The sequence below is a fragment of the Theobroma cacao genome, chromosome 6 (assembly GCF_053813885.1).
Source record: "Theobroma cacao isolate CCN51 chromosome 6, ASM5381388v1, whole genome shotgun sequence".
NCBI classification, from domain to species: Eukaryota; Viridiplantae; Streptophyta; class Magnoliopsida; order Malvales; family Malvaceae; genus Theobroma; species Theobroma cacao.
The window spans coordinates 7,531,787-7,553,707 of NC_142644.1; the positions used below are offsets into that span (position 1 = coordinate 7,531,787).

The 21,921-nt window shown below is 34.1% G+C and overlaps 3 protein-coding genes across 9 annotated transcripts; 1 reads left to right on the top strand and 2 right to left on the bottom strand.

Moving 5' to 3' along the window:
- Positions 1–289: 289 nt before the first annotated feature.
- LOC18595589 (lipid-binding serum glycoprotein family protein) lies at positions 290–4,972 on the bottom strand. Of its 2 annotated transcripts, none has more exons than XM_007023613.3 (5): positions 4,812–4,972; positions 2,769–3,029; positions 1,839–1,990; positions 1,098–1,234; positions 290–757 (listed from the first exon to the last, which is right to left on the bottom strand). In XM_007023613.3, the coding sequence occupies exons 2-5, from the start codon at positions 3,020–3,022 to the stop codon at positions 590–592; spliced, it is 711 nt and encodes a 236-aa protein (XP_007023675.1). In that variant the 5' UTR covers positions 3,023–3,029; positions 4,812–4,972; the 3' UTR covers positions 290–589. The 2 variants fall into 2 exon arrangements, with proteins under 2 accessions (XP_007023675.1, XP_017979058.1); XM_018123569.2 differs by having other exon boundaries at positions 1,098–1,237.
- A 32-nt stretch (positions 4,973–5,004) lies between these two features.
- Positions 5,005–11,941, top strand: LOC18595590 (pentatricopeptide repeat-containing protein At3g20730-like). Of its 6 annotated transcripts, none has more exons than XM_018123568.2 (6): positions 5,005–5,894; positions 7,150–8,437; positions 8,596–8,769; positions 9,211–9,308; positions 10,210–10,314; positions 11,348–11,941. In XM_018123568.2, exons 1-2 carry the CDS (start codon positions 5,177–5,179, stop codon positions 8,241–8,243), a joined length of 1,812 nt encoding a protein of 603 aa, XP_017979057.2. In that variant the 5' UTR covers positions 5,005–5,176; the 3' UTR covers positions 8,244–8,437; positions 8,596–8,769; positions 9,211–9,308; positions 10,210–10,314; positions 11,348–11,941. The 6 variants fall into 6 exon arrangements, with proteins under 6 accessions (XP_017979057.2, XP_088663383.1, XP_017979056.2 ...); XM_088807257.1 differs by having other exon boundaries at positions 9,217–9,308; XM_088807259.1 differs by lacking the exon at positions 10,210–10,314 and having other exon boundaries at positions 5,258–5,394; positions 5,529–5,894.
- A 69-nt stretch (positions 11,942–12,010) lies between these two features.
- LOC18595591 (golgin family A protein) lies at positions 12,011–13,117 on the bottom strand. The gene has a single exon (XM_018123570.2). The coding sequence runs from the start codon at positions 13,039–13,041 to the stop codon at positions 12,250–12,252; it is 792 nt and encodes a 263-aa protein (XP_017979059.2). The 5' UTR covers positions 13,042–13,117; the 3' UTR covers positions 12,011–12,249.
- Positions 13,118–21,921: the final 8,804 nt, after the last annotated feature.

Consider the following 21,921-nt stretch of genomic DNA (forward strand, 5'->3'; position numbering starts at 1 on the left):
TTTGCATTTTAACGGTGTAGCTTAGCTTCGATGAATTTACTTGCTGAGATAGAGTTGCCAAACAATTTGCCAGAAAATCTGCGTCTCAGGAAAATCCTAAATCATGACTATCTTGTTAAATATGCGTGTAGCTACAAGAGAATAAAATCTAATACTTGTTATAAGTAGGATGGCTCTACTGATAATTACATGCAGAAGAACTACAGAAGTAATCCTTACTGAAAATTCCATGTGATATGTCCTCACAATATGACATGCAAATGTGTTCTGTACCATGTGCAACTGTGAGTCTAAGAATTACTTCTTTTTTATTTTTTATTTATTTGAAAAATATAAACTAACCGGTAAGGGAGTTTACATAAGTTTGTGGTATTCAACACTTTCTAACAATTGTTGATTCATAGAACACAATGTACACTTGTTTATGGAACAGGGCAATGACATCTTTTACCCAATGATGCTACCAAGTAATGCAGCAGGGCTGGAGGTCAATACTTTTGTGTTCGTATGCACAAATTGGTTTGCCTAATCCAGGATATACTCTTTCTCCTTTTCTGGATAAATTGACCCACCGCATACTTTTGAAACACTAGTAACCTAACCATGCAGACGGTATTGGTTGAAACTTGTTCTTTGCCATTGCCAGCACGTCATAGTAATCTGCACGGTTGAGGCAGTCACGGAAATCAGTGAAAAGCTTCTCAAACACCTTCCATTGGACTTTAATTGATCTAGAGTATGGGTATGGAAGAAAAACCTGCAGAAAATGAAAGAGGAATCAGAAAAAAATAGTACAACGGCATGTCATTTTTTTAATATTTGGAAGCAGATGAGATTTCAAACAGACTGTTATTGTCAAAAGAACTTTTAAACCCGATTGCAGACACTATATCATCATCAAACTCCTCCTTGTCCCCCTCCTACACCACCCTATATCATTTCCATTTTGCAAGTTTGGTGCCATGAACAGGTCAGTCTTATCTTTTTTGTTGTTCCATGTGCAACTTCTTGTTTGCCACATGTTCATGTACACACACACACATACAAATATCATATACACACATTTATACAAAAATGGGCCCTATACGACAACTTACATCCCCCTCCAGAGCAAGGTGCTTAAGTGAAAGAAATGTGTGCTGATTTTCCTCCAAATTGTCAAGAACTGCCAGCCAAATCTGTGAAGCAAGCTCGTGGGCTGTGTCTCTTGACTTCCCACAAGCAATAAATTGATCTGCTAAAACAAAGAAAAACAGAAGCTAGTGATGGACTCATGTTTTTGTCATTCCAGAAAGAAGATACTGGTACTACATGACGAGATAAGATGCAAAAGATTAGAGCAGTCTAAATCTCAAATGCAGTATCTAAAGATGGATAAGCAGACACTACAAACGGAATGCTGTACTTGATTTTAAGCAGAAATCCTTTTAATTTACCCAATCAAAACTCACTGACATTACATGAGAGATTGACATTCAAGATGCATTTATCATGAATACATAATACAACATTTTGCTTACCATGAAAAGGAAAGGGATCATGCACGAAACAAGTATCCAGCAATAAGTCATGCTAATTTATTATTATCATACAACCTTTAGTAAGAACAATTGCTTCTTAAAAATTAAAATGGTACAGAGAATAAAACATATTAAAGCATTTATAGAAGAATGAAGCATTCCAATAACAGAAGCATACATTTAACATAGATGCCCATGAAACATCAATAGGAAAGAAATCCATAAAACCTTCCACCTTTATATAAGGAATCACATATCAACTTATGAAACATTAAAAAATTTGTAGGCACAAGAACCAGAAAAGGATAGAAGCCACACCAATTATGGTTCCATGAAGTACCCCAGAGGGAGGTGGCATAGTTGAAAGTTCAAGCTGCTCTTTCAAAAATAAATATGTATGGCCCACAATCTCATCTATCTCATTTTCTAGAGCAAAGATGTGTTTACTAACATATAAAGCAGCAAATCTCCTGAAATATTAGGCAACACTGTTATAATCAAGTCAAGCTTAACAAAAAGGGCTAGAAGGAAAATTTTTTGAACTACTTAAGAAACAGTTAATTATATTGTGATGAGACTTCAAAAACTGATTTTGTGATGTCCAAAAGCTGATTAATATTGTTTGCTTAGATTCTACCTTAAACAGAAAAGAAGAATGAAGATAGCAGTTACTCAAAGAAAATCAAATTCAATAATGATGTAGTCTGCTCGGTAGGTATTTTCTTTAGGATCTCACTTGCTACAAGTGATAGCACTGACTTCATCTTTCTGAAATCATTAGCAAAACATAGGCTAAAGGATAAGTATGGCTGCTGTGTTCCTGGGTTAAAAAAGGAAGAATACTCCAGATTTTTAATTGCTTTAAATTGTTATGAATTCTATCACTTGAAGAGACAAACAGAGCTTTATGAAAGGCTTCAAGGAATAGAAAGTAGGTATAAATGACAGGTAATTCTAAATCTCAAAGTTAAACGGAAGAAATATTATATCTTTAAGAAGCCAGTTGTCCTACAGCAATTTGCACAACCCACTAAGATTTGTTAAGTATAAAAGAAAAATTAGGAAAAATTAAATTTCAGTGAACAATTTCCTTATATGTAGTACAGGAAAGAAAGGAATCACTAAACTTAGCCCAGAGGAAAAAGGGGGGGAGAGGGGGAGGAGGGAAAGTCATGAGGGAAGAGGAAAAGGGTGGCGGGAGGAGAGAGGAAAAAAATATGAAGCATGAACATTGCTAGTCCATTCAACCTTTTGCTTAGTCCTTGAGGAATAGGTCCAGGCCACCTTTTAACTTGGCTGGCCGAAGGAAATGTTCTCATTAGAGCAGCTTGCCACAAGCACTCTCCACGAAACAAGTTGGCCCACTGTTTTTTAACACAAGATAATTCTGCCCACTCTGAAACTGGTACTCTGATGAAAATTTCAATTAGGAGATGATCAGGAAGCTTTCCAAATGAATTACCAACCGATGTTGAAGTGTCATTATCCCTATTATCTGACATTACAGTTCTGCAAAGCAAAAGCCAACTCTAGGAGATTAATTTTTGTCAAAAGAAAAGGTAGGAAAATGGACAGCAAATGAAATGGAATATTCTTCATGTTGAAAGTCCTAGACAAAATTTATGCTCAAATCGTGGAAGGCAGAAAAATAGTATTCTCAAGACAGGATAATGGTCAAGATGACAATATAAGATTTTGATACCATAGAAAGTAGAGGCTCCATTTTAATTTTAATAAAATCATGTTAATATTTTCAGCATATAACGGAAAAAAGATAAAAGAAGGTAATCAGATTAAAGATTAGAGAAAGAATACATAAAAATTCCTCCAAAACTAGCAATAATAAGATTAGATGATGAGAGCTTTAAAAACCCCCAGTAAAAGAAAAGGAAAAAAGAGAAAGAAAGACCTTTAGGCTAAAAATGCATTCAAAGTTATTATGGTATAAATCATCTACCATAAGCAATCAAAAGCTTGACTACAATATTTTGCATCCTAACTGCCTATTTAAAAAATCTATACCAGGGCCCAATAGTTTAAAAAAAAAAATCCCTCAAGCAACAGGGTAGGAAGCACTAAGATACAAGTGCCGCAGATTCTCAACCAACTTCTCTAATCAGGAGATCTTAAAATAACCTACTCCATTATACTGAAAATAGCTCCACTCATCAGAGTTTATTTGACCAAACTAGTCAACAAGCATGCTGCCTAAGTTAAGTCTAGTTATTCCATGCAAATTTGATGTGTCCATTATATTTCTCGTAGCATTTGAATGAATAATTGACAAGAATATCAGAATTCAATACATGATGGGTGTGACAATAAAGCAATGAAAAAGAAACCACATTGGTGTCAATTTCATAAACATTCTACAGCAAAACAACTAAATTGGGAAGCAACTTCCTTTCACCATATGAAACATGGAGTGACTAAGACAGAAGCAACATGGTACTAATAGGTATATATGAATAAATTGAACCAGAAATGAATCCATTTCAGGAAGATGGAGACGTAATAAATTGATTAAAATATGACAAGTCAATACATTCAAGCTGAAAGCATTCTGGTTAGGACAATGACATAAAAATCAAAATAGTATGTGCTTGAAGAATACAGGATTCATAATCCCCATTAATTTAGGGTAGAAAACAGCCTAGGGAGAGCATGATGACTGTAAGGAAACATTAGATAATTTTTTCTTTCTTCACTAAGAAATTGCATCAATTGGATTGTTTACAGTAAACAGAGCAATCAAATTGAAGCTGTCTTTCTGTAAAAGAACAAAAAAAGAAAGAAAAAAAGACAAATTCAAGATGTCCAAAAAGGAGGATTGGTGGAAATTGAATACAAAGAAATAATCTTGATGACAAACTATGTCAAATAAACATTCAAAACAGAACAAAATCAGTCCATCACATTACAGAACATGTTAATGGCAAGAAAAATCAAAATATTAAGAAAGAAACTGGCACGAAGGTCATGAAAATGAAGACAGCTTGCTCAGAAAACGAAGCCCAGAAAAGCCTTTCTAACAACCGGGCTGAATTATGATAAAAACCCACCATTTATTAGATTATTAACTATCCAAATTTAGCCCCACAACCACATATTACACTTTAAGCCCACCCATAAACACATAATCATAAACTGATGAAGAAAATAGACGTATAGTGGGGTGTTCAGTGCATCAAGTAACTAGTACCATTCAGTAGGAAGATGATTGACCCAAACTTAAAATAGTGCAAAAAATTAGACAGAAGAATTGCATGAGAAATGAAAACAAAATATCACCTGGGTTTTTTTGGTTTTCCCCTATTTCTTTTCAGTCTTCAGCTGAGAAGGTTGAGCTTTGAAGAGAGAGAGAGAGGGAAAGTACCTGAGCTGAAATAAGAAAAATGTATGACGTGATCGTTTGAGGCCTTTATTATTACTGTCCCAAGACGGCAATGAGAATATAAAAGCAAATTAAAAAGAGTTTAAAAAGAATTTAAAAAGAACTGTTTTGACAAGAAGCGACGTCGTGTAAGAAGAGAGAGTAGGTTAACGTTGCTTTCCTTTTTTTTTTTTTTCTTCTTTTTTGTGATTGAACGTTGCTTTCCTCACCAGCATGGTGATTTTCTAGTTCTCTGTTCATCTGAGAATACCAGAAAAAAACCATGAATGTTGTCCGTATAAAAACAGCTAAAGCCATCAACTTTCTTAACCGAACACAACTCAGAGGCACGAAATCTTTGTGCAATGGAGGTGAAATTCAACAAGATTCCAAATTGGTTCAATTGGATTCTTCCTTTTACATGAGAATTTTGCAGCTTTGCATCAATTCTAAAGCCAAAAGGCAAGCCCTTCTAGTTCACAGCCAAATTATAACAAATGGGTATATTTCTAATGTCCATTTAGCTACTAAATTAATTATTTCTTATGCCAAAATTGGTGACATGATTGCTGCAAAGAAAGTGTTTGATAAAATGAGTGAAAGAACTATTGTGTCATGGACGGCTGTGATTTCAGGGTATTCCCAGAATGGGTTCTTTGAGAATGCCTTGTTGGTATTTTCGGAGATGCGAAAAGCGGGTTTTAAGGGTAATCAGTTCAGTTATGGGAGTGCACTGAAAGCTTGTACTGGTTTGAGGTGTTTGGAAAGAGGGTTGCAAATTCAAGGGTGTGTTGAGAAAGGGAGGTTTGTCATGAACCTGTTTGTTCAGAGTGGGTTACTTGATTTGCACGCAAAGTGTGGAAACATGGAGGATGCTAGTCGGTTGTTTTATAGAATGGGAGAAAGGGATTTGGTTTCCTGGAATGTGATGATTGGTGGATTTGCTCTTCAAGGATTCCCTGATGATGCATTTCAATTGTTCCGAGAAATGATGAGAGAAGGTTTGCTTTCATAACTTGTTTTAAACGCACATTTTAAGATATAACATTGATTAATTTCTTTATTTCAGGATTTTAACTTATTATTTTGTTCGAATTAAGATGTAATTTTTTAGATTTTATCCATTTAAATAAAATTATGACAAAAGTTAACAAATACAAATTTGAATCTATTAATTCTTTTGATGGTAATTTACTAACTTTCATCATCAATTTTCTTTAAATGGATAGATGCAAAAGGTTGCAACTTAATTTGATCAAAATAATAGGTTAAATTTTGCTATGAAAAATTTAACAATTATTAGATCTTCAAATGAGTATTTAGCCTTAGTTTTAGTTTTATGACAGCAAAATGTACTTGCTTTGTAGCAATTATTATGTTTTTGTTTAATTAAATTCTTTTATTATTGTAATGTTAACTTTGATGCATAACACATTCTGATATTAAGTACTATTGATTTACAAGAAAAAGCTGTGGGGCATATAATGCAAGAGTAGATTACTTTTTGGGTCACTGAACTTTTGAAAATTTTTGTTTTGGCCATCAAACATTAAAAAGTAATATTTTGATCACCAGCATTTATAAGTGTTATTGTTTTGGTCCCTCAACTATTAAAGATAATAGACTTTCCACTTGGCATTTCATGTTACCATACCTTAGCTAGTGGCATATCCATGTAGCTAAGTTCACGTGGTAATAATTTCTTTTAAATGGACTTTCAAAAATATGGAATTATTTTTTTAAGAAAAAAAATTATATTACCATGTTGTATAGTAGCTGACTTGGATATGTCACCTAGATAAGATATGGTGATGTGGAATGTCAGCTGGGAGGTCTGTTATATTTTATTAATTGAGTGACCAAAACAATAATACTTATAAAATTGGTGACCAAAATATTCTTTTCAAAGTTTGGTGATGAAAATGAAAGGTCTCAAAATATTAGATGATCCAAAAATATAATTTACTCTAAATTTAATAGAGAGAAATAACTGTGATATATAAACTAATCCAGGCTTAGATCAATAGGAACACTTGGTCATTAAAGATAAATCTGAAACTTCCCATCCATATTTAGTAACTAGTAAATCTTGTTCTCTCCATTAGAATATTCTTGTCATTATTGACAGTTTATCAATTGCCTTTATGACATCATCTGGTTTTGGCATCTCTTTGTTGCATACTCTGTTTTCACTTTCAATTAACATTAGAAAAAAAAAAACAGTCTGAAATTATCTGAAACACTCTGCTTCAACAGGAAAGATCCCTGATTGCTTTACCTTTGGTAGTGTTTTAAGAGTCTCCTTTGGGGAGGGTGGCCTCATGAAGGTCAGCCAAGTACATGGACTGATCACCCTACTGGGGTTTGAATCGTGTAATTTGTTGGCTGGATCACTAATTGATGCTTATTCTAAATGTGGAAATCTACAGTGTGCTTCTAAGTTATATAGGAATATGCCAAAGAAAGACATTATATCTTGCACGGCCTTGATCGCTAGCTTTGCACGTCAGGGCAAGCACAATAGGGATCCCTTGGATCTCTTTAAAGAAATAAACTCAACGCAAATGGGAATGGATAATATGATATTGTGCTCTATTCTTAACATATGTGCTAATGTAGCAGAACTGAGCTTGGGAAGACAGATCCATGCTTTTTCTTTGAAATGTCAACCAAGTAGTGATTTGGCAATGGGCAATGCTCTAATTGATATGTATGCAAAATCTGGACAAATAAAAGATGCTAACAAGGTATTTAATGAAATGGATGAGAGAAATGTGATTTCGTGGACATCACTTATTGCTGGGTATGGAAGGCATGGATATGGTCATGAGGCAATTGCATTATATGAGAAAATGGAGCATGAAGGGTTGAAGCCAAATGATGTAACTTTTTTGTCCCTTCTCTTTGCTTGTAGCCATACTGGGTTGGTTAATGAAGGTTTAGAATTATTTAATGCAATGATTAGCAAATACAAGATATTACCCCGAGCTGAGCATCTTTCCTGTATGGTTGATCTCCTTGCACGTGGAGGGCAGTTAGAAGCTGCTTATAATCTGATACAAGAGATGAATATTGAGCCTACAACATCACTTTGGGGTGCCCTTCTTGGGGCTAGTAACATCTATGGCAACATGTCTATAGGAGAAGCAGCAGCAGCACACCTTTTTAATATGGATCCAGAGAAGTCAGTTAACTACATTGCCTTAGCTGGAATATATGCAGGAGCTGGTGCATGGGAAAATGCTTGGGAGACACGTAAATTAATGGACAAAAGAAGTGCAGTAAAGGATCCGGCATACAGCCTTCTGAGCTCTACAGAGAAGAAAGTGGTGCTTTTGCAGCTACATTGAAAGGGTCAAACTATCTTATTATGTTGTTCATGTAGGAGATGCAGCATTATTTACAAATTACAAGAACTTTTCTAGACACTTAAATTTATGTTGATGGTTAGAAAAGTTGGAGTATTGGTTTTGTTTATTGTCATTCTATTCAAAGGACATCAATTCGGTTGACTAATGTCCTTCTGATGCTGCACATCATCCTGGTATTTAACAAACTATAGTTTTATTCATCGATTTTTTCTTCTCAAACAAGTATTAAGTAATTTAGATGTGTATTATGCATTTAGTTATGCATATTGATAACTCTTTGCATGTGTGAGCATATAAGAGAGGTTGATTTATCTATGGAAAATATCTGCAGGCAAGGAGATTCTTTTATCTTGGGGAAATGAGCTATGATGATTGAGAGCAAAGGCCTTCAATTTGGCTATTCTATCTTAAGTTGATGGCTTAAGTGAACACAGTGATCGGCTGTTGTAAATCTATGATTAACTTTGGTTGCATGTGGGTCTAACTAGCCCATTCAATCAGACAGGTTGGTTGCTGATTTTAGACCTTTCGTATGCATTAACTGTAGTTCATGATGAAAGTCAAATTGTAGGTTTATTACATGTTTCCTTACTGAAACTGGATGATATGAGGGGTTCTATATGTGTTTATTTATATTGTTTCTGTTTAATATATTTGTAAAATTGATGTCTTGTGTGTATATTTCCCTGAGATGTCAAATGTGCATCAAATTCTTGCTTTCTTATATGCTATATAAGTTCCCATTTGGTTTCAATGTTTTCTTGTCTTAAACTATGTGCCATCTGGGTTAGTGGTCAAATGACTGGTCTAGGGATTATACACATATTTCTATTTTGTAATGAATAAACTAATTTCTAATTTACTGTTTTTATTTTTGTTATGGATTTTAGCTGTATTTCCTCCCTCTTACTGTTGTCGTAATCATTCATGGCATTCGTTTTTACAGACTTAGCTTGTCTTGTTGGTGGAATATCTTTGACACGCACCAAGCTCATAGTTAAATAAAGTCAAGGCTGGGGATGTCATCAAATCTTCAATAATGTGGTAAGAAGTGATAAAATTACATCTTTGTATTCCATTGATTTAAAGTTCAGGCAATTTATTAATGATAAACATTTTATTTTGCTCATCGTTGAATTGAATGATGTGAGAATCATTACATAGAACATCTTCAAATAGCAAGATCGTCAGAATTAGTATTCATATTAAGACTCATAATGTTGCTTAGGAAAGAGGGCAGTCATAGGGAGATAGGATATAAATAAAATAAAGGGATCAAACCAGAATTTGAGGAAAAAGATCCTATCAATCTCATTGCATTAGAAGACAGAAAAACATCAATGTCATTTTTGCTGTTAATTTAGACCATCTTTATATCTTATCTCTAAATATAATTTGTCAAAATTTAACAATGATTTTCCCACAACTTTCTAGGTTAGGTTTGACGCTATGTTATTTCTTGACACCATGCTATGCCATTGGTTTTGGCTGTCACAAATAATATGCCTGAAGTACCTTAATCACCACATAACCTTGATTGTTTTGAACATTTTAGCAAACATAGTATCTTCCTTGACTAGACAAATGGGAGGAGAATAGTTAGTGCATCAAGTTGTAGCTCCCCCCTCACTCTTTTTGCTAATACAAAAAAAAATTTCCATTGACATTATATGAATGGGTAAAATACACCCAAATCTTTAAGGTATTGCCCTAATTCAACACAAGTCCATTAGTTTTCAAAATGGACACCCCACCCTAAAACACCAAATGGTGTTAGCGGATGTTGAAAAATTACTAAACTACCTATGACTCTAAAACACCAAAAATCCTTCTTTGAAGACAGATTAGACGAGTCATTCACCTGTCAATCTTCATCTTCATTGTCTCCATCCATCCTAAACCCAAAAGCCCAAGCTCATTTGTGTTGGATTTTTCTTGTTTCCAGATTGCTCCATTTTTTTCATCCACTCTACACCCAAAAATCACCGAAGAGATAAAAGCTGCAGCTGAACATGCAAATGCTGCTAAGTTCATTGATGAATTACCTCAGGTGTTAATTTCTCATCCACATGGTTATTTCTTATTTTATATCTCAACTTTTGTAATTATATTTGAATTGTGCATTTACTTTTGAACTTCGAACTCCATATGTAGGGGGACACATACCATAACTCAACCATGTGTAATTGTAGTAAGCTATCCATTCTGGGTAATCACTTGTGTGGGATTTATTTAACTCAGCCCAAAGATGTCCGCTTACCACCTTTATATGGCTTTCGAACTGCTTCCCAAGTCCATAGCTTCCATCAGCCTATGTGTGTCTTGTCCATTGCTTTTCTTCTGCTCCAGAAATGGGAATGAAGAGGGACTGATCAGTTGAGTATTGAAATGCCTGTATTTTATTCTATTCAACCTTACCTTTCTTGGGTTGACCCCAAATAGGTGTTCTCACCAATAAGAAAGAAGGGATATGCTTTTCATTGAACGAGTCCCCTAACTCACATCGACTAAACTCACCTTGGCTGAGCTTCAGAGCTATTATCTTACGCTCAATGGGCTAATGCTACTTCCCCATTCAATAATTGAAGTCTGGTAGACAAAAGCAGAGTGTGGCAATAACAAGAGCAATTCTGAAGGACCCCCACATTTTGCTTTTGGATGATGCTAAACAAGTGATTTCTCTCTCTGTTAGATTGTTTTCGTTCTGTCTAAGTCATCAGCTGAGTCTTTCTTTCTTATATTTCTACATGAAGGGTAAAATGGGTATCACGGGATACCCACGTGAGTTAATTAACGGAAAGTCAAATGGTGGCTTAATCACAGGACTTATGAAACTTGTGAAGAATATTATTTTAAGATGAGGTGTCCATTTTGAAAACCAATTGACTTGAGCTGAATCGGGGCAATATCTTAAAGGACTTAGGTGTATTTTACCCTACTATAAATCTGTCTGATATTACTTGCTTTTAATTGCAATTAACTGAAGCATGATAATAGAGGATAATTACTTATTTATATGCAATAGCTTTGGTTTATCTTGATTTTTAGGATAACAGCTGATATTTTCTTGTCTGTGCAAACAGGACATAAGTAGGAATTCCAAGCAAAGCAACTCCAGGCATAAATTATAGCCCAGAGAAAATATGGTACTGCCACAAATTGAGGTGTAACCATGATACAGCAACAAAGTTCTAGCATTCTAAATGTTTTTGACCAGGTTGTTTAAGAAATTCAACTGGTGACCTTCTAACGGCCATGTTTTCCTCCATCGGGTGATGCTTGGAGAATCGAAGTATCAACTTAAGATGGTAAGTTGGTGCTGCAAGATGACCATATCTTAACCCAAAACAGAGAATGGTTTGTGGATATGCAAAGTCTGTCTGCTCCTGACTTGTGGATGCTTAATGCTAATTTATCCTTCAGTTAAACAGGGATGTTACAGACTTACAGGGGCATCATCAGGAACAAAGTTGGATCTTGAGAAGAGCCATGTTGCTGTAGTGTTTCATGAACTGGATTGGCGGCTACCAATTATTGTAGAGTTTTTTTCTTTCTCCTTTTATCTTTTCTTTTTCTGTCATTGACATTTGCTGCAAAGAAGTTGTAAGAAATTTCGTTAAAATGAAGAAAACTGTAGAAAACAAAAAGTAAAATGTTGTCTAAATTTCAGTTCGAAAGCTTAAGACCTGTGTAGCAGATTGTTAGGAAAGAGGAGGAGAAGAGGGAGGGGGTCAACACCATAACTCTGTGATGCCAATTTGTTCAGCCACTGTAATTAAACTATCTTTGAATTCCTATATTTCCTTCTAATAAATTGATACAACTTTACCATCCCGAGACTGGGATCTCCTCGGAATTGCTGAAAAAGGATATGTCATAGATCACCAGAATCACCAATCGCCAAGAACTTTGAGTAATATCCACATACATTGTAAAAAAACATGGACAGTATTTTCAACTGTTAAAATACATTCCGAAGGAGACACTACAAAAATCTTCTACGGTTGTTAAGTAGCTTGTTCAAGAGAGATTCACGACCAGGAAATGGGTTGTAAATCTTCACCGTCCGATCTTTATCAGACCCTTGACTCCTGTCCAACCTGACACCACCATCAACCCCATGTCCGAAACTACCCCCACTCTTCTGCTTAATCCCCAACTTCACTTCTCTCTTCAACCTCACTCTCTCCCTCCTCTCCCTCCTCTTCTCTCCGAAAACCCCATCTTCAGGTTTCACTTCTTTTTCCTCTCTTCCACTCTTGCTTTCACCATCGTTCATATCCGCAACTCTCGGTATCCTGCCACCTTTACTAGTCCCAAGAAGCTCGAAGTTAACCTTCCTCCAGCCAGCCTTATCTTCATTATCCCAACCGAATCTTTCACTTATCTCTAACAACATAGACACTGCGCTCTGGTTACCTGACAAGAAAGAGTCATTTGTTGTTACTTTTGCATTGTTTCCATGCAAAACATTCTCAGCAAACTCCCACTCTATTCTGTCCTGGTAAACAGGGTCTTGAAGCACTTGGTCAGCCAGGTTTGCCCAGTGTTCAAAGTGACGGACACGCAGGTTTTTGGACACCCATTTGAGATAGTTTGAAGGGAGGGTGCCTAGCATCTTGCCTTTGTGTTTGCCAAAGTCTATGACTAAGTCTGTTGCTGGAATTGTTTTGGGAGCCGAAGCTGATGAGGCTCTTCTGGGTTTCAGAGAAGAGGAGAGTCTTAGACCTAGAGATATTGGGTTTGAAGAAGGAGCATTCAAAAGTAGGAAAGTCATGGATTGAGGTTCAAAATATTTGAAGCAACAGCAGAGATGCTACAAGGGAAAGAATAAAGGTAGAAAGGCCAATAGTCACTTGAGGGGGGGCGGGGGGGGAGCCAATGACAATAAATAAGTAAATATCTTTGGTCTAGCCCGATATTTGGTAAATCTGTACAAAAATTCAAGAAAATTAATGTATTTAAAAAGTTGGGATTTGTTCTTTTGCTGTAATTGAATTAGTGGGAAAATACTCTTTTCTTAATTTCTTCTGTTCTCATTTTCCTTTTCCCACTTCTTTAGGATGAATTTCAACATTTTCTGCTATTGCTAGGTTTGTTTTGTAAGCTAATATAAATCACAGTCACATATATCAAATTGTTAAAGGTTAAAAGATGTGAAAGAAATAAATTTTAAAGGAAGAAACAAAGCCAAAATCTTCCTCATGGACCAGTTTTGATAGTTGGCTCAAAATATCCGAAGTTGTGTGCAAAGGGTTTTTTTTTATAAAAAGAGAAAGACGTGTTGCAACAAGTAAAACAGGATGGACTAGAGATAGAACAATCATTGGTGCTACCCTTAGGGCTACTCACAAATTTTTTTTTTTTGGATGTATTCAAAATATTACTTATAATGCTTCATTGTTTCTTGGAGGTATTCAGAATACTACTCGTAATGCTTTTTCTTTTTCTAGAAGTATTTAGAATATTACTTGCAATCCTTCTTCTTCTCTTAAAGGTATTCAGCATAATACTTGAAATGTTGCTTCTTCTCTTGTAAGTATTTAGAATAAGACTCGCAATGTTTCTTCTTCTCTTGGAATTATTGAGAATACTACTTGAAATGCCCTTTTTTTTCTCCCGAAGCTATCAAGTATAACTCAAGTATTGTTTTGTTTCCTTTTGCTACTCACCATGAGTCATCCTCCCCTAATGATAGATGTAGAGAAATAATGATACTTCTGACATTCATTTAAAGACTTTCATGGCAATCTAGTCTTGTCGCAACACTTGGAGCTTTTGGAGCATATGTATAGCATAGAAGGTGAATTTTGGCCTTTCCAAAGCCAAAACATGAATGCAACTATTTTAGAGGCCTTGGCCAACATTTTAGAGATCACATCATCCTTATTGGCAAATATTTTTCAAAAAAAATTGAAGCTAATGGTGCAATACATAGAAGATGTTTTCCAAGTGAGTTGAATTATCCCCCTATGGAGAAGTATTGTCTTACTTTGGTGTATGCAACTTAGAAGCTTCAACATTATTTCTTGGCTCACAAGCTCATACAAAGTCAGACCCCATCAAGATTTTACTCTCTAGGTCAGTTTTATTTAAAAGAATAGCAAAATTACTTCTTCTATTGGGAGAATTCAATATATCAGTTGTTTAGACAAAAGCTATCAATTCTCAAGCTCTTTCAGATTTGTTAACATATTTCCCATCTCAGTTTGAAGAAATTATTCTTAATGCTATTCTAGCTGAATTTCATGAAAAGGTATGGGTAGTGGATGTGAAATAAGGGGGTGGAATTTATATTTCAATGGTTCTTCAAATAGTTTTGGAAGAGATGCTTGAATAGTTCTTATTCCACCAAGTAGAGAAGATAACTCCTTGATACGGAGTTTTGAGTTAACCTCTTCTCGTTCGAGTAGAAGTCACATCTTTTTGGAGGAAAAAGATTTTTATGTCTTGGAAATGTCAACTAAAGATGGAAGCTCCTTGACTCTAGGTTTAGAGTTCAATTATTTAGAGTTGAGTAGAGAACCTATTCTTTAGCTTTCAAGCTAGATTTTCCATGCACTAATGATCAAGTAGAGTATGAAGCATTAACATTGGGCTTGCATGTGGCAACAACAATTGAAGTAAACAATCTTTGCATTCATGAAAATTCTAATCTTATCATAAAGCAGAGCAACGATGAGTTCTCCTTGAAAAAGCCTATGTTTGCTTCTTGCTCGATCCTTATTAGAAACATTTTAAGCGATGAGATGTGAACATACTCCAAGAACAGTAAGCTGTTATGTAAATGCACTTGTTACCTTGGCCTTTAGAGTCCCCATTTCGGAGAACAAAATAAGTATTCCTGTAATTGCACTTAAGAGGACTCTTTTATGTCCATTTAATGAGCTGTTACAACCTTCAACTCATGAAAAAGAGGATTGACGAAAACCTATCATAGAAGAGTTGCTTAATCTAAGTTCTACTACTATTCCACACTTGAAACACTTTGTTTTAATTCATGGTACATTATACTACAAAGGAAGTAATGGAGTGCTAGCAACATGTATTTCTGAGCATGAGGCAAAGAAAGATTGAGAATAGCTCACGAACAATTAGGGGTGAGCAAATATAAACCGAACCGAATAACCAAATCAAACCAAAATGAGTTTAGTCTTTTCGGTTCGGTTAGTTTAGTTTTTCGATTAGTTCGGTTAGTAAAATTATTTTTGTTCGGTTTCGGTTAGAAAAATTTATAACCGAACTAATCGAACCTAAATAAGAGTATTATGGAGATTTTACATGAAAAAATTCCTAAACCTAAATTATTTATTGTTGTTTACATCATATAAATTATATGAGTATTCATTTTATTTATTATAATTTTTTAGGGTCATTTTTAATATTTTTATAGTATTGATTTATTTTAAAAAATACAGCATAAATAAATATATACAAACAAAAAAAATAAAAAATTTGTTAAGTTTGGTTTTTGGCAACCGAACTGAACTAACTGAATTAGTTCGATTTCGATTCGTTCTATTAATTATATAGTTTAGTTCGGTTTCAGTTATTTTTAAAAAAGAGTTTGGCTAATTCGGTTATTGGATATCCAAAATCGAACTAACTGAACTAACCGTTTGCACACCCCTATGAACGATGGTGTGGATAGGAATGATCACCTTTACATCGCTTACTCTAAAGAGTAAGATATTTCTGACCATCGATGTCCAAAGATGCTTTATAGCTTCAAAAGTCTTGCACCAAATGTTTTGAACCACCAAATGTATAAGAGTGCCATTTTATGAGAAGTGCTGGTGATTAACATAGACCTTATATTGATTTCTCCAAAATGGGATTTTACCAACTATTTTTCAAGATGCAAAACAACTTAAAAGTAGAGCTCAATATTTCTTCCTTAAAAGGAATGACTTGTTAGACTTTCATTTGCAAGAACACCATTGAAATGTGTTTTTCCAATTGATGTCAATCTATTGTAGGAAAAACTACATGTAAGTAGTAGTGGAGAACATGAAGGTGGAAAGAAGCTTTATCAAAAGCTTTTAGATCTTGAATATTATTGGCTTACTATGGAAGTGGATGTAATGAATCATGCAAGGAAGTGTTATCCATGTTAGGTTCATAGGAATGCCATATATGCTTCAATTGTACAACTTCATAGTATCATTACTCACTAGCGTCTCCACACTTTGGTGTTTGATTTGATTAGACCCATAAATTCTTCTTATAGAGGATATACATGGATATTAGTAGCAACAGGGTGCTTTACTAAATGGGTGGAAGTTATTTCTTTTAAGAATGTGATTAGTCCAATAGTAGCAAACTTTATCAAAGTAAACATCATTTGCAGGTTTGGAACACCTAGGTGTATTCTTTCAAACAATGGTACTCCATTCATTAGCTCCAATGTAAGGGAATTACTTGCCTTTTACGATATGGATCATGTGAAGTCTATTACCCCAAAGGGAATGGTCAAGCTGAAGCAACTAACAAGACATTACTTAAAGTGATTAGCATAATGGTGTATGAAAAACTAAAGATGTGGCATGACACACTTCCAGTAACATTATAGGCATATAGGACTTTCTAATATGGACTTACAAAGGCAACTCCTTTGTACTAGTATATGAGACAATGGTTGTACTACCATGAAAATTCTAGTTCCATCCACGAGATTAGCCTTAGATGCTTAACTAGATAGTGATACTTTACGGACATTGGAATTGAAAGCTTTATAAGAAAGAAGAGATAAAGTAAGGAAGAACTTATTAGTATACCAGAGCAAGTTAAGTAGAGCTTATGACAAGTTAGTGAAAATGAGGAATTTCAAAAAAGGTGATCTAGTACTACGTGCAGCTAAGCGTATTAGAAGAGTAACCCCATTTTTAAATTCAACCAAAAATGGGAAGGACCATATATTATTCATGAGGTGAATAAAAACGATATTGCAAATCAGTGAATCCAAAGAATAATGCCATCACCATTTCAATCAATTTTAAATACATAAAGAAGTATTATGTATGAGATCTCTACTTCACTTTTCTTGCAAAGTACATGATTTGATTCTTCATTATCTTATCTATTTAAATGAAAACCATACCAGTTGCAACTTTATCAATTTTATATTTATTGTGTTTTACTATTTATACTTTAGCTGCAGCTTAATCGCTCATATTTTGGATAGAATAGATCGCAGTTGTAATGCTTATTTAAGGGTAGAGTAAATCTCCTTCACATTAGATTAAAGTTAACCTCCTTGATGTAAAGTTGAGGGTTCCCTTTTGACCGCACACAATAATATGAAATGTGAATAAGTACTTAGCATGCATATAGCATCATAATTATTGCAAAAGAAAAATAGATATGACTTAAAAAAAAAAAACAAAAGTCTAGGCAACTATATACTTTCACAAAGAAGAGTTACTACTCTTAATATTGGCAAAAGCATCTAATTTTTCTCGAATATCGACATCAAGTTTTCTCAATGCAGCCACCTTCGTTGCAATTTCTTCAAACTCTTTTTGCAAGGAAAACTTGTCACCTTCTATTTTAAGAAAAGCTTTAGCTCTAGATCTACAATCATTGAAGCACTCAACTTTGAATCCAATGTTATAGGTGTCATTGATACACTATAACATCAATTCCAATTTCTCAAGTGAAGAACTCCTCAATGGAGTATGGGAAATCACTAAAATTCTACCCAAGACCTCTATTATGAAAGAGATGACATCTATGTTCTTTAAAGAGGAGGTACTCTAAAAGCCCCCCCTTTATACTGAAAATTAGCTATAAATTTTTCACATGCTCCAATGAAATTTGAAAGTTGTGGAAGTCGACTTTTATACCACTTTGCTCAATATGTGCTACGTAAGTGCCAGAAGCACTACTAACATCTTTGTGTTCTGGCACTAAGGAGAAAGAGGCACAAGGATTAGTTGGAGTAGTTTTAGCATCATCAATAACAGTTCCAGCATAAGGAGCAAGGTCATTATATGGAGTAATTCCGACATCAACTCCAACATTAGGAACAGCCTCAACAGCAGCAATAGCATCAATGTTAGAAACAACCTCAGTGGTAGGACCAACCTCATCTTGAACAGCCTGTGGTGCAAAAATAATCTTAGTTTTTTTTTAAAAAAAAAAAGTTGAAACAACATCAATTGAAGTGACATCTTAAATTTTTTTTTACCTAGTTTATATTGGAACTTTGAGTATGAGAGGCAATAAAGTATCTAAATCAATGAAATCATCAAAAAGGTCGGTCAATATATTTGGTGTTCTAAAAAAAGTAGCAACACCTTTAACTTCAACCTCATCAACATTAATAAACTTATCATCCGATTCATCACTATGTTTATAGTCACATGGTTCCTTTTCAGTCTTAACTTCGAATGTCTTTTCCTCTTCAACTAAGTTAAGTTATACTTTTGCAATTGTTTCTCTCTAAAAAAAACAAAATGAGGAAATGAAATAAAAAAGGAAAATAAATAGAAGAAGAAGTAAAGGATAAACTTACTTTTTGCTATGCATGTCTTTTATTTGTTCGATGAGTAGGATCATGAGGAGCAACATCTTCTTCTTCATTTACATTTTTCATCTTTTTAAAAGAAATCAAGCATAAGGATACATTGATGTTACTAAAATGAGGGTTGTAGAGACGAGCTTTAGGATTAGCTATTGGCACAACAAAAGATTTCCATTTTTCAAGACACTTTCTCCAGTAAGCAAACCATCTAGAAGTGTGAATATCAACTCTATCAAAACTTTGGACAACACAACTCTTATGTTTATATAAACGAAGTTAAAGTCTTGCCATAAAAAATGAAGAAACACAAGAAGAAGATCTTATAGATAAAGAAGGGTCAGGCAAAGCTAGCTAGTCAAAACCCAAATTGGCATGCTACTTTATAAGAAGAATATACCTCGACAAAAGTAAGTCTCTATCTCTACCTAGAGTAGCAATCTCAATTATAAAAGGCAATTGGGAACTATGAACTCATAAGCACATCAAAATGAAGAAAGCATTCACATACGTAAAATTTTGTTATGCCTAGCTAATTCGGTAGTTTTGAGTTGGTATAAGCTTGGCCTTTTATATAAAGATCTGATCCCCTTGGCAATCTCTATTGCTAATGGAATGATTGCTGAAAAGATGCCATCATCTAGACACCTTGGAAGTCTATGTCGTGCCAACCAAAAAATTAATACAAAGCCACTAGCTTATACTCATGATCTCTGTACTCAATAAGGCAAAGCTCAATTCCCTTAGTGTTGAACTTCTTGTAAAATACCTATATTCAATTGGAGAATTGTGCAACCTTTGAAATTTTACTCAAACTCTTGAGTAGATCAAGAAAAAAATTCTCAAATACATTATTCTTCTTCAAAAAGCTTGATGAAGTGAAAATCATTCTTTCCCATGTAAGGAACTTTTAAGAGAATACACACATCCTCCAAAGTGAAGCTAAATTCCCCTATGTTGTAGTCATAATATGAGAAAAAAAAGTGCTCAATCTTGTGGGAATGGAACGTAATACATCCATTCTTTTCTCTCTACAAATGTTGAGCTTGGAGGTATTCTAGTAGTTGAGAGAAGTTCATCATAAGTAGGATTCTTCAATACCTTATTTATCCATTCATCCCAACTATGAACAAATTGAGAATTTGAGCCAAATTTAGTAACCAAAAATGAAAACTCACCACGTTCAAACCTGAACTTCAAAATTGATCGTCTTGGAATACTAATTCTTTTATAAAAAGGAGCTTCTGAGCATAGACAATTCCAATCATATCCAACGAATTTAAAAGGATGTTCGTCAACCAATCTAGCACGAACTTCTTTCCAAAAACGATCTTCTCCTCTTTTACTAATAACTTTATCTTCTTAATTTTCAAGAACAGGAAGAATTTCACTAATTTTTCCTACTCAAAACTTTTTAGGAAGAATAACTTCAAAAGCAATATTCTTTTTTTTATGTGCAGTGGTCTTTTTCCTTACTGTAACCCTACCAAGTTCACCATAGTGGATCTTTAGAGTGAAATGTGCCCAAGGCATAGAGATAGATGAAAAAGGAAGCTTGCAAACATGATCATGGAAAAGGAGATAAGTTTACATATATAATAATATTTTTATTTTAATTAGCATAATATTAGAAAAAAACAAAACAACAAAACTTATCAAAATTATAAATTGTATTATTATGATTGATTTAGTAGCTAAAAAAAACGAAAAGATAATTTTACGCAATATAAAATAATAAATTGCTCGCAGCACTTACGCTGCGTGCCAAAAGCCAAGTAACGCATGACACTTATGTTGCGTGCTAAAGTAAAAAAAAACACATGGCCCTTCTGCCACGCATAAAAGAGAAAATCCTACCTGCATGTTACTACTCAGTATTAAAATAAAAAAATGAAGTGTTCTTCTTAAAAAAAAAAAAAACCGTTTATGTGTGTATGTGTGTGTGTGTGTGTGTGTGTGTGTGTCTATATATATATAAGTTTGTTTCAATAAAAAAAATTATCTCAAGCATGAATTACTTTTGTTTCATATTCAAACAAAAAAACAAAAATTCATGTAAGGGCAACAAGTAAGAAAAATACAAATAAGAAATTACAAAACAAACAAATAAGCAAAGGAAGAAAAACTTACTTGCACATAAAGATTTGCAAAAGGAAACCAGTTGTGCTTTAAATTTTGTTTTGCCTTGAATTTTGCTTTGTTTTGAATATGAATGAAGTAAAATTGTTTAGAGTAAACTTGTACTTATAAGACTCATAGAATTAAGGTTTTGATAAAAAGGATTAATTTTCCTTTTACAATTTGTATCTTAAAAATCTTATATTATTTTATATATGGAGAATACATTAATACACAATCAATCAAATATTGTGCAAGATATAAGCATCATGTATTGCACAAGACAGTAGCATGTTAATGCTTAAAGTGTTACCACCTAAGAAATTAACTATCTATGATGTTGCTATATAAAGCATTACCACTTAAGGTGTTACAATAGAAGTATTACAGGTACAATGTTTCACACTACAAAATAAAACTTTTCCATAAATTAATGAATAAAAATTATTTTTAAGTAAAAATTCTTATGTAGGAAGCAAAATATAAATAGTTGATTTTGGTTTTTACCTATTCTCTTTAGAGATGTTTTACAACGTAATGCTATGCAGAGAATGATGAGAACAACTAGAACACATGAATTACTATTTCAAGTAAAATAGCTAGAACAAGCGAAGCACTACTTAATATAGAACAACTAGAACAAGTGAAACACTACTTCACACAGAACAATTAGAGCAAGTTGAGCACTACTTCATGTAGAACATCTAACACACTTGGAACAACTATTTCATACAGATAACAATGAAAGCAACTCGGAATAAGTGATAGGATTCATGAGTTACCTTCACCTTGGAATGTTCCAAAAAGTTTAACTTAGTTGCTCAAATATGGAGGTAGTTAAGAGGTATTCTTCTTAACTTTTTCCTTAAGGACATGCAAGTATCTCCCTCTTTTACCTTATTCTCTTATACCTTTTCAAGTACAAGTGTTTCTCCTTCTCACCTTTACGTTGTTCTTTGTACCTATCCATGTACACCTTTTTCTCTTGTCTTGTTCTCTTGTATGTTTTCACGTATA

Bases quoted from the DNA above. Each gene is read 5' to 3' on its own strand.
- LOC18595589 (XM_018123569.2), bottom strand. From the start codon at position 3,022: ATGTCAGATAATAGGGATAATGACACTTCAACATCGGTTGGTAATTCA. The intron at 1,991-2,768 runs GTTGAATGGACT...CTAATATTTCAG, and splicing joins CCTCAAGGACTAAGCAAAAG to GAGATTTGCTGCTTTATATG. The intron at 758-1,097 runs GTAAGTTGTCGT...CATTTTCTGCAG, and splicing joins ACCTTGCTCTGGAGGGGGAT to GTTTTTCTTCCATACCCATA.
- LOC18595590 (XM_018123568.2), top strand. From the start codon at position 5,177: ATGAATGTTGTCCGTATAAAAACAGCTAAAGCCATCAACTTTCTTAAC. The intron at 5,895-7,149 runs GTTTGCTTTCAT...CTGCTTCAACAG, and splicing joins CCGAGAAATGATGAGAGAAG to GAAAGATCCCTGATTGCTTT.
- LOC18595591 (XM_018123570.2), bottom strand. From the start codon at position 13,041: ATGACTTTCCTACTTTTGAATGCTCCTTCTTCAAACCCAATATCTCTA.